Source organism: Bubalus bubalis, chromosome 13 (assembly GCF_019923935.1).
Source record: "Bubalus bubalis isolate 160015118507 breed Murrah chromosome 13, NDDB_SH_1, whole genome shotgun sequence".
Taxonomy (NCBI): Eukaryota; Metazoa; Chordata; class Mammalia; order Artiodactyla; family Bovidae; genus Bubalus; species Bubalus bubalis.
This window is the reverse complement of record NC_059169.1, coordinates 53,174,481-53,187,172: the sequence shown is the minus strand read 5'-3', so window position 1 is coordinate 53,187,172 and position 12,692 is coordinate 53,174,481. Positions and strand designations below refer to the sequence as shown.

General features: G+C 35.6%; 1 protein-coding gene across 9 annotated transcripts in view; it reads right to left on the bottom strand.

The window, feature by feature from the left end:
• The window catches only part of RNF17 (ring finger protein 17), a 115,086-nt gene that overhangs the window by 22,106 nt on the left and 80,288 nt on the right, over positions 1-12,692 (bottom strand). For all 9 annotated transcript variants that reach the window (XM_044927265.2, XM_025262767.3, XM_044927266.2 and 6 more), the window contains 4 exons: positions 10,362-10,452; positions 9,253-9,368; positions 7,353-7,642; positions 5,165-5,328 (listed from right to left, as the gene is read on the bottom strand). In XM_044927265.2, coding sequence (XP_044783200.1) covers positions 5,165-5,328; positions 7,353-7,642; positions 9,253-9,368; positions 10,362-10,452 — 661 coding nt within the window. The remainder of the gene's footprint in view (positions 1-5,164; positions 5,329-7,352; positions 7,643-9,252; positions 9,369-10,361; positions 10,453-12,692) is intronic.

Sequence of the window (12,692 nt, the reverse complement as noted above, 5' to 3'; positions counted from 1 at the left end):
TTAGCATAATGCCTTTAAGGTCCATCCCTTTTGCCACAAATCACAAAATTTTCTTCTTTTTTATGACTGACTAACATTCCATTCTATATATACACATCGATCTCTTCATCCATTCATCCATCAGTGGACACTTTGGTTGCTTCCATATCCTGGCTATCGTAAGTAATGCTGTAATAAACACAGGAGAGCATACTATATTTTCACATTAGTATTCCTGTTTTCTTTGGATAGAGTTGGATCATACAGTAGTTCCAGAGGTGTCTCAGGAGGCTCAGTGGTCAAGAATCCACCTGCAGTACAGGAAACCCAGGTTAAATCCCTGGGTTGGGAAGATCCATTAGAAAAGGAAATGGCAACTCACTCCAATATTCTTACCTGGAAAAATCCCATGGACAGAGGAACCTGGTGGGCTACTGCTACTGATCATGGGGTCACAAAAGAGTTGGACACAACTCAGTGACTAAACAACAACATAGTAGATCTTTTCTTAATTTTTAGAGAGTCTTCCATACTGTTTTCCACAGTGGTTGCTATCAATTCACTAAAACCAGGTTGTTTTCATTTTTATTGGGGTATAGATTTACAATGTTGTAATATTTTCCATTTTTTTAAAATGTTAAGTCCTATGAGTTGTTTATATACATTAGCTATTAATTCCTTATCAGTCAGATCATTTCCAAGTATTTTCTCCCATTCAGTACATCGTCTTTTTCTTTTGTCAATGGTTCCTTCACTGTGCAAAAGTTTTTAAGTTTCATTAGGTTCCATTTGTTTATTTTTGCTTTTAGTACCTTTGTTTTAGGTGACAGATCCAAAAAAATATTGCTACAATTTACACCATAGTGTTTGGCCTAGGTTTTCCCCTAGGAGTTCTATAGTATCCAGTCTTATTCCTAGGTCTATAAACCACATTGAGTTTATTTTTGTATATTGTGTTAGGGAACGTTCTAATTTCATTCTTTTACAGTTTGGTTTTCCCAGCACAATTTATTGAAGAGACTGTCTTTTCTCCATTGTGTATTTTTGCCTCCTTTGTCATGGATTGACCATTAAGTGGTTTTATTTCTGGACTTGAGTTTTATGAGTTCTTTATATATTTTGGATATCAACCCTTTAGGGAGAGGGTGGGATGATTTGGGAGAATGGCATTGAAACATGTATAATATCATATATGAAACAAGTCGCCAGTCCAGGTTCGATGCACGATACTGGATGCTTGGGGCTGGTTCACTGGGACGACCCAGAGGGATGGTACGGGGAGGGAGGAGGGACGAGGGTTAACCAATACAATATTGTAAAGTTAAAAAATACAATAAAATATATTATTACAAAAAAAAACATTAAAAAATTTTTCTTCTATACAGTAGGTTGCCTTTTCATTTTGTTGATGGTTTCCTTTGCTGTGCAGAAGGTTTTTAGTCTGATGCCCGCCTTGCTAATTTTTTTGTTGCCTTTGCTTTTGATGTCTCCAAAAAATTATCACCAAGACCTTAAGGAACTTATTGCCTATGTTTTCTTTTAGGAGTTTTATTGGCTTCAGGTCTTATGTTCAAGACTTTATAATCTGTTTTGAGTTAATTTTTGTGTATTGTTTAAGATAATGGTCAAGTTTAATTCTTTTGCATGTGGCCGTTCAGTTTTCCCAATACCATTTATTGAAGAGACTATCCTATCCCCAATGTATATTCTTGGCTTTATCATAAATAAATTGTCCATATGTGGTTTAATTTTTAGGCTGTCTATTCTATTCCACTGATCTATACATCTGTTTTTATGCCAATAACATGCTGTTCAGTATTTTTTCCTGATGGCTGGACATGTTCTGTGTAAAAGGCCTTCAGTAACATGGCAGGAAGGTGTGGGAGAAGGGGATCTGTTCTACAGTCTTATGATTAGGTCTTAAGTCTTTCACTGAGCATATGATATCAAACTATGAACTTTACAAGTGTTTCTCAGTCTTTTGTTCTCCCCTCCTTAAGTAGGAGATGATGGACATAGTGGGCTGGAGTTGGGTCTTCCTGTGTGGAAGTCTAGAGTTAACTAGAATTGGGTAATTTCCTTTCCCCCATGTCCACTTGCCTCTGATAATAGGCCCTGATGAACTACTTTCTCCTGAGTGCAGGCCTTATTAAGGAGAACAGAATGCTCTGGCATATTTCAAAGTGTACTCCATCTCTTATGGCTCGAAGAGGTTTTTCAGTTTGTTCAGCTTTTTAATTGTTGATAGGATGGTATGGCAACTTCAAAACTCCTTAAATGTGGAATCAGAAATGAGAAGTCCTCAACAACCCATTTTTTAAATGCTTTCATTTCCACACTTCAATTTCTAAATTGTTTCAAGAATAAGGGATGTCAATAAGTTATTTCTGTTACCCCAACATACTGAAATTAATGTATCACTGTTTAATTGGGCTCAAGAAAGCCCAAGGTAATTAGCATTAAAAAACACCTGAAATAGTAACTGATCTCCCCTTCTTCCTGGATGAGTGAGCAGATGATGAAATAGTGACATCAACATCCTTGAACATATCCAAATGGGCAGTGTCTGGCTACTGCTTCTGTTTGAAATGATGCTGTGTTTTGGTTGTGGCCCAAAGCTTTGAAGTGGTACTTGGCATCTCCTTTCTTCCATGACGCTCTTAACAATTCAGATATGATGGAGTTGGTTACTACTTGAGTCCTGCTTGCCTCTCCTCAGTCATCTTTGTATGAATTCAACGGCTGTGTTTTATCTTTTTAATCAGTTTTTAGCTGATGTTCATGAAGAGCAGTGAGTACCTAGAACTATGCCACTAAAGAAAGGAAATCCTATCTAAGAAGGTGTATTTCTGTACGAAAGCTGTGTCATAACCATCCTTTGGGCCCTCTGCTAGAAAAGCAGAATCAAGTCTCAAATAATGCCTTTTAAATTATATCCTCTAGTATCACAGATGTAGGACTGTACTGTATCATACCTCTGGGAAAGTAAAATATCTTGTAGCTGCTTTATGATATGTAGTAGTGACCATGCTTTATCAGATCTGTTTTTAATGATGTTATTCTCGAACGTTTTCTTTCCAGATGATGACTGAGAAACATACTTTTAAAAAATGGTGCCAGGTACCACAACAGTAACAGAACTTTGTTGTTTTCTGAGGTTTTGTTTTTTTACTTTTTTTTTTTTTAAATGGAGTGTGCTAGATGTCTCTATAATTTTGTTCAGATGATTGCAGAACTTTGAAAAGCTGTTGCTGTTATTGATGCATAACATACTGCTATTGGTCTTTTTATATAAATAAATAATTTGAATTTTTGGAAACTTTGGATGTGCTGTCAACTTTGGAAAAAGTATCCCAGTTGTACTGTGTTGGGTTGGCATTGTACAGAAATTAACAGCCATATTGGTCTATAAACATTAAATATAATTTTTTCCATTTGTACATGGGTAATGCGATTCATGGGGTCGCAAAGAGTTGGACACGACTGAGCGACTGATCTGATCTGATCCGAATGCACTATATTAAATATATAAGGTCTTATCTACATGGGTTTGATTACAGAAGCTAATAAAGTATTCTCTAAATAAAAAAAATATAAAAACTGAAATAGAATTGAGTAAAAAAATATTTGAGTACATTATAGGTAATTAGGGTAAGTGCATGGGTATGTTGTAATGTTTATTTTTTAATGTAGATCAGAGGATAACCTTAAAAGATTACAGTATCAAAATATTTTAAAATAAATTTTAAAAACAGAGATATTAGAAAGTATGAGAAAAATACAGTTCACCACTATCTTGTTTATTTGGATTCCATATATGTAAAATTCATGATAACACTGAATTTTTGTTATCAATGTAACAATGATAACAATGAAAACTGAATTTCAAGTTACTTTTATATTAAAGAAAAAGGGTAATCTGAACAATTCAAATGTATGTGAAAATGGACTTATCTGCTTATAAACACATGCATCTGTAAGTATCCATGCATCAACACCTAAATACTAACCCAAAATTTGAAACCATTTAAATTCTATTAAAAACATGTAAAATTTGTATTCCAGCACATAAAGCACAAGACTTAGATCAGAAATTTAGGAATGAGAGGCTTAGATATGAATTCCAGCACCACCACTCACTGACAGGTTGACTTCGGGAACATCACTGAACATAAAAATAAATTATGTTACTGGTAAAATGGGAATAATAATCTACATCTATGATAGTTAGAAGTAAACAATAAAATATAAACAAACACAGACATGTGAATAAAAGCTTAGAAACCTAAAGTGCTATGTACTATCAGGTATCATCATCAAATAGATAATAATCCCTTGTACAAGTATTAACAAAAGACTTTTCTTCTTAATTTTTCCACCCCTATTAAAACCAAAATCTTCACAGGCTAAATGTCTCTTGATTTCATTGCTATACTTGGTAAGTACAACGTAAGTGGAGGCATTTTCATCTAGATTTTTACATACACTTTTTTTCAAAGTACAGTTGACTCTTGGACAACACAGGTTTGGAACAACACAACTATGAAGGTCCATTTACACATGGATTTTTTCCAATAAAAACCTACTACAGTGCTATCAATACACGATCAACAGCTGGTTAAATCTGTGACACAGAATTGTGGATACGGGAGAGTGGAATAAATTATACTCAAATTGACTACACAAAATGTTGGAGCCCCCATCCTCAGTGTGTTTAAGGGTCACCTGTATGCAGCTCTTTCTGAAGATTCTGGATGAAACTCAAGCACTATTTTTAGTATTTTGTAAAGGTAAATTAACCCTTAATGTTAAAGGGTAAATTAGGAGTCCCATAAACAAATTTGCTAAGGAGATATACAAAATACTGGAAAACAAGTTGTTTGACTTAATACCATGTACACAAATAAGGCTGACAATTATAATTAAATTTTAATGACCATTAAAATATTAGTGGCAAAATTCTTATCAGGAAATTTTTTTTATTATTCAGGTTAAGAAATATACTTGAAAATAAAAAAAGAAATCCTTATTACAAGTAAATATATAATGTATTTAACTGATTCGGCTACACGAATGAACTCAATAAAAGATGTTTTAATCAGAATTTCATGTCTTTCCACTTAAAAGACCATTTAATGTTATAGCATTTAGCCTTCAAATAGTCACAAAAGAATTTCAGACTCACCCTGATAGTGCTGCCGATGACTTCCATTACCTTGCCTCGATACCACATAGTATCTGATCCCCTTACTGCACAAGCTTCTCCCTTTTTCCAGAAATAAGGTTCCAAAAGACCAAGGCATTTTAAATTACTCTGAATTTCATCCATCATTTTTATTAGTTCAAATTCTGAAGAAATTATTAAAAATAGAAAGCATTTAGGAAAAATTCCCTACCATTCTCAAATGAAGTCATCATCAAACTTCAGTTACCTTACCACGTGTGTGTGTGTTAGTCCCTCAGTTGTGTCCGACTCTTTATGATCCCACGGACTATAGCCTGCCAGGCTCCTTCATCCATAGGATTCTCCTGGCCAGAATACTGGAGTGGGTTGCCAAGTTCCTTCTCCAGGGGATCTCTTGGACCCAGGGATCAAACCTGGGTCTTGCACATTGCAGGCAGATTCTTTACCATCTGAGCCACCAGGGAAGTCCCACTTCACCACTTAGATAAAAGGAATTAAAATCAGTCCCTACATAATAGAACTTTAATACAAATCTAACTCAGTCAGTAACTTCTCTATGTTTCAAAACATACTGCTGACTGCTACTGCTGCTGCTAAGTCACTTCAGTCGTGTCCAACTCTGTGAGAACCCCATAGACGGCAGCCCACCAGGCTCCCCCGTCCCCAGGATTCTCCAGGCAAGAACACTGGAGTGGGTTGCCATTTCCTTCTCCAATGCATGAAAGTGAAAAGTGAAAGTGAAGTTGCTCGGTCGTGTCTGACTCCTAGCGACCCCATGGACTGCAGCATACCAGGCTCCTCCATCCACAGAGTTTTCTAGGCAAGAGTACTGGAGTGGGGTGCCATTGCCTTCTCCATACTACTGACTAACAACATGTAAATTATTATTCTGATCTCTGGTTATAAGTGCAAGCATTATTTTGGAAGTGCAAAAATCCGTAAAACTCTTAAACACATACCAGATAGCCCTAATATAAAACAACTAGTGCTTTAAGTTAACATCATTTTGACAGCACATCTAAGTGAAACAGAACACAAGTTATATGTTATTCGATGCTTAGATACAGCGTAATACTGCAGATATAAAATTAAAATTCTATTACTGCTACTTCCGATTAATTGGCTCATTATTTCCACAATAAATATATATCCCCATAACTTATACCAGAAAGGGTAAGCTCTGGTGTCAGTTCCTGTAACAGTTCAACCACTTTAGCTGTGAGTTCTTAAACATAAGCCTCAGTCTGGGGGAGGGGCTTCCCTGGTGGTCCAGCGGTTAAGACTCTGCCCTTCCAATGTAGGGGGCATGGGTTCAATCCTTGGCTGGGGAATTAAGATCCCACATACACTCCAGGGTGGCTTAAAAAAAAAAAAAACAAAACCAACTCTCAGTTTGTTCTTCTATACACTAGGTGTAATAGTGCTAACCCACATTATCAGTATCAGGGGATTGGATGGAAGGCATCTGGCAACCAGTTCTACCTATGATTATTTGTACACATCAAGAAAGTTTCTGGGTTAAGTACTATTGCTAGAGGTCTGAAACACTACTCACTTTTAGAATTGCCAATTACACAGATTTAGTCTGGTTCTCAAAAAACAATATTCAGGACTTTAACAAATGAGACAAAAAATTTCAACAAATTCATAGCCCCCATACCTCTCTCCATAGGTGGACTTACTATGAAGCTAACAGAGTTTAAGTCCTGTGAAAGCTCGAGTTGCTGTGAGTTACTGAGTGTTCTGGACACAATCAGGTTGTAGAAAGAAGTGTGAGCACGTAAGTCTAAAGAGGTTTCAGGGACCACCTAAATCTCAAATGGCCCTGAATCTCCAGTCATTGACTGTGATTTCTTTTCTCATTCTAAATGAATTCAAACTTTTGTATTCTTTTTTCTTAGCCTACAAACTTGTTTAAGGGAACCACCTCCATGCTCATCTTAGGCCCAGCGTTTATCCATACCCAATGTCTCAATAAATGATTTTCATGTGCTGGGCATTGTGTAAAGCACTTTTTGTGCATTACTGCATTTAATCCTCATAACAACTCAGTGAATGAAAATAAGGTTCAGAAAGGTTAAATATCTGCCCAAGGTATTTCAGTCCATGTGGATCTTACTAGAGAATTCCCTAGTGGTAAAAGCAACTACTTTTACAGAATAATCCTATATAAAGTGAAAGTTCTTACCTGATAATTTAGGTACCACAAATATAGTTCCATCATCACCAATGCAGCTGACTACTGCCTCAAATACTTTCTGGTTAGGAATAGCTGGTGGTTTATAGCATCCAGTGGTTCTTGGCTCTAGAATTTTCTCCCTAAATTCAGTCACCTTGGGTTCACTGATACCAAAAGCAGCTTTCTTGTCAGGGTCAGAGTTAATCTTAATACATTTAGTAACCACTGATTCTCCTTGTTCCTGGGGGATTTCCAAAGACTTCTGGGATAATGAATGGCTGTTATCTAATTTATTAATTCTGTAACATGCAAAAAATAATAATATATCCAACCATGAGCAAATAAAAATATTCTGGGAAAACAATATAAAAAGAATCATTCAAATATACTTGAAATGTAAAGAAAACATTTTGCTCTAGTTTAGGATATCCTAGTATAATTTGTTACATAAAAATGAGCATAGTTTAAGTTGTATGAGAATTATTTTAAATTATGAATGAGCTTGTTGAGAATAAAGCAATTGAACTTCACTTAAATGCATTAAATTACCATCTGACATTTACATGCTATTCTCTCTTAAAATCTTCTATTAAGTATATCTCAAGTACCACACAATTAATTAGTTGTTACTGGGAAATACAACAGCTTCAAGTTGATTTTAATTTAGCCCAAAGACAGATCAATACATGTGGCAAGTTAACATTCATAAAATAATATAAAGATAATAAGGCCCTTAAAAACAGTTTTCTCATATTATTCAGATATTAAGTATTAGTGGCAACATGCTTTATTCACTGATAATTGTTTTACTTCCTGTTATTCTCTTCCAATTAAAAAAACCTACAAAAATATCCTAGAAGGAAATACAGACATTGTTCATGTTAGAAAAATTACAGATTTTTGTTTTTTCCATTTTTCTGTACTTTCTTCTAAAAGGAAATGAGCACTGATAAAACAGTTACATAATTTCTCAACAAACATCCCCAGCCTTGAGATAGTAGTTTTACTGCCGAAAAGTAGAAAAGAATGTTAAATTAGTGGCAGATACTGTTGGTAATATTAATTTGCCCAGCACTTTTCACTTTATCATTTCCTGCAGCAAGGAACTGTGTTAGCCTGCAGTCAGTCAACATAAGACTAGCTGCAGAGCCTGGCTGCTTGCCAGTCAGCATCTACTACACTGGCCAAATACCTTGGGTTCTGTACTATTTCTGATCTCTCATTCTCTTTTCATTTCATTAAGATTGGGGTCCTGATCGAAGTAGGGTAAGAGATAATAATCTAAGATGAAAAAAGAGATCTGGCCACGAATGGTGATGGTTGCTACCTAGAACATGTATTTACAACCCTAATCTACTTCTACCTCTAAAAGGAAAGAGATAAAAAGAGGAAACTAGGGCTACTACAGTTAATAGCCTGATCCTTCTCCCCTGGGACCAAGGTATTTAAACCCCAAACTTAGTACCTGAAAGGATCTTTACATGTAAATATTGTTCAATTACTTTTGTTTTGCTACCCACTTCTACTCATTTTTGACCTATTTCACACAAATATATTTGATATAAACTTACCAGAACTTTTAACATAAAGTTTAAACATTCTGTCTAAGCAAATGAGGCCAAAGAGCACAGATTTGGTACCCACTGTGTAATTCTCTTTTCCTTTGGTTTAAAGTGTAAACGCCAGAGCAAAGGGGAAAGTATAAAAGCAAAAATGTCAGTAGGGATTTAAACATTCAGCAATCTTGAGTGAATTTATTTGTAAGTTGACTCCTCAGGATTAGGTTATATATAAATCATTTTCAAGAACAAACAAGAGGCAATTTAGGTTGAGCACACACAGATATAAAGATTTACACAGGCAAAAAAGCAGCGTCCATCACAAACTATTTTTTAAAAACAGTCTATACCTTGTTTCTCTCAAAGCCAAACCCTTTTTAATCAAATATTTAGAAACATCAACACGCTCTCCTTTTTCATCTCTGCAGAAAATTTTCACAGGTAAGGGCCATGTTGTATTGTTTTCCTGCAGTGATTTAAGAGCAGAATAAACATGAGACTCAAAAATGCAACTTCTTATAAACATTACACTTTTCACAGGTATTCCCTCCACATTTCTCCATGCCAGAAAGAAAAATTTCCAACCAAGTAATTTTGATCTCTGAACACATCAGAGAGAAAATAGCATGGAAAAGAGTCAACAGAGAAGACAGTTGTTTTATGAATTCTATCATGAACACTTCATAGTCAAGGTGAAGTTTACCAAAAGGAGAAGAAAAAAGGATGACTGAAAACTTTTTTTTTTCCCATTCAAGGTTGAAGAGAGGAATACACCCTCAGTTACAAGTTCTCTATTCTCCTAAATACTTTGTAAGTTATATAACTAAACTATATTTTCCCAGGTGTGCCTTTTTTTTTTTTCTATGAAAACCCAAAGAAAGAATTACAAAACACATATTCTGCTTTCTGTGGAATTACAAAAGAAGGAAGTACACACAGAAAAAATTAACATAAAATTACTTATAGGAAAATTCTAATTGTTAATGCAATAAAATGAATCAAATTGCATTACTGCAATAATGTATCAAATTAAAAAAAGGTTAAGGAGGCAAGAAATACTTAAGTGTTCTGAAAAGATTTATCCTATATATGTATCCTTTCTCAAATCCATATTCATACAAACACCTTTCAGACCTAGAAACCTAACTTTCCAACTTATAAAGAATATAAAAAATTCCCAAACAGGCATTATAACTTGAAGACCAAAAAAGGTTGTAAAAAAATGTCCAAACAGGAAATTCTCTGATGGTCCAGCAGTTAGGACTCTGCACTTTCAGTGCCAAGGAGCCCAGGTCTGACCTCTAGTTGGGGAACTAAGATCCCATGTGCCATTCAGCCAAAAAAAAAAAAAAAAAAATCCAAATAGCTATTATTTTCTCAACAAAATAAATGGACCTGTACAAAACACCAATGAAATAACCAATATATATCTACTCTACCTGTTCACCTTGTCACACACCTGTATGATAATGGTTGCTACAGCTCCAGTGAGGTACAATGAGAGGCAGTCACAGGCTGTCGCTGTCCACTTGTCACTCCCACCTGTTGGTCTAAAATAAAAAAATGACACCTTGTCCTACAACAAATAGCATAGGATAAAGAAACATAAAAGAATCATCATATACATATATATTTGAATCAACAACATATGTAGTGAGAAATCAATTTAAACATGGCTTTGTATTATTCTCTTAAATTTCTTCCCCATTTTCATAGCCTTTTGTTCATCCCTCTAGTCTCCTTACAGCCCAAATTACATGCTAAGTTATTTATATACATCTGTTCTGAGGCTGCACTGAGAACTCTTAAAATTTAAGTATGCTTTAAGTTTTCTAAAGCTATTATATACATTTCATGTGTGCTGGAAAAAAGTGAAAGTTAGAAGTGTTAGTCACTCAGTCATGTCTGACTCTTTGCAACCTCATGAACTGTAGCCTGCCAGGGTCCTCTGTCTATGGTATTCTTCAGGCAAGAATACTGGAGTGGATTCCCTTCTCCAGGGGATCTTCCCGACCCAGGTCTAATTACACCTTAAACTCAGAGAGCAGAGATATATGTTATATGTATACACATTTGACCCTTCAACAATGTGGGGTTAGGGGTGCTGACCCTCCATGCAGTCAAAAACCTGTGTATAACTTTACAGCTGGCCCCCTCCATAAGGCAGTTCTGCACTCAGATACAACCAACGACAGATGTTGTAGTGCCAAACTATGTATAAGAGGACCTGTGAAGTTCAAACCTGTGTTGTTCAAAGGGCCATATGTACACTATGTGTTGTATGTTTTATATGTATTGTGTCTTAGTCCACAGTTCACACAGAAGGCACACCAAAAATTCGTAATGGAAATACAAATAGAACAGCCCCTTTGTAATGATGATTTCTCTGCCCAAATATTTTTGGAAGATTTTTTCTGGAATTTAAAGCTAATATGAATTGCTACTATGAATATTAGCTTCATTTATAAAAAATTATTTTTAATATTCATGGTTAAAAAATGTTCAATAAGTACTTGACAGATCAATGAAGAGCAGAATATCAATTTCATCATCTATTTTAGTTTGCAGAGTGGAAACTGAGTGACTTTAGATGTTTCTAACCATGAAATCCATGTTTACAGAATAAACAAGTACCCTTGGAGGATGGCATGGCAACTCACTCCAGTATTCTTGCCTGGGGAATCCCATGGACAGAGGAGCCTGGTGGTCTACAGTCCATGGGGTCACAGGGTCAACCATGACTAAAGTTACTTACCCCACATGCACCACTAAAGAGATATAGATGGAGTTTCATCAGAGTTGCCCCATCCTCTGAGTAAAGAACCAATCTGGTAAATCTTTTCACATTAGATGGTTTACGACAGTGAACTAATGACATCAACTGTGTATGTAGTTTGACCAAATAGGATTTAGCAAAACTATTATGAAGCCCAAACAGTGCTCTTATCAGCTAAGAAACTTATATTAGTGACTTCTTGAATTAGTTATGGTTTTTTATTTATGATGGTATACAGATAGTATCAGTATACACACAACATTAAGGTTTTCTATGACCTATTATGAGCATACATTTTAAAATATTAACTTTTGGACATCTTGCATGTTGCATGATGTACTCTGCATATAAGTTAAATTAAGCAGTGTGACAATATACAGCCTTGATGTACTTTCCTAATTCAGAACCAGTCCGTTGTTCCATCATGCAAAATGCTGGGCTGGATGAAGCACAAGCTGGAATCAAGATTTCTTGGAGAAATATCAATAACCTCAGATATGCAGATGACACCACCCTTACGGCAGAAAATGAAGAGGAACTAAAGAATCTCTTGATGAAAATGAAAGAGGAGAGTCAAAAAGTTGGCTTAAAGCTCAACATTCAGAAAACAAAGATCATAGCATCTGGTCCCATCACTTCATGGCAAATAGATGGGGAAATAACAGAAACAGTGACAGATTTTATTTTCTTGGGCTCAAAATCACTGCAGATGGTGACTACAGCCATGAAATTAAAAGATGCTTGCTCCTTGGAAGAAAAGCTATGACAGACAAACCTAGACAGTATATTAAAAAGAAGAGACATCATTTTGCCGACAAAGGTCTGTCTTAAACAAAGCTGTGGTTTTTTCAGTAGTCATGTATGAATGGGAGAGGTGGACCATAAAAAAGAAAGCTGAGGGCCACAGAATTGATGTCTTTGAACTGTGGTGTTAGAGAAGACTCTTGAGAGTCCCTTAGACTGCAAGGAGATCCAACCAGTCAATCCTAAAGGAAATCAGTCCTGAATATTCCT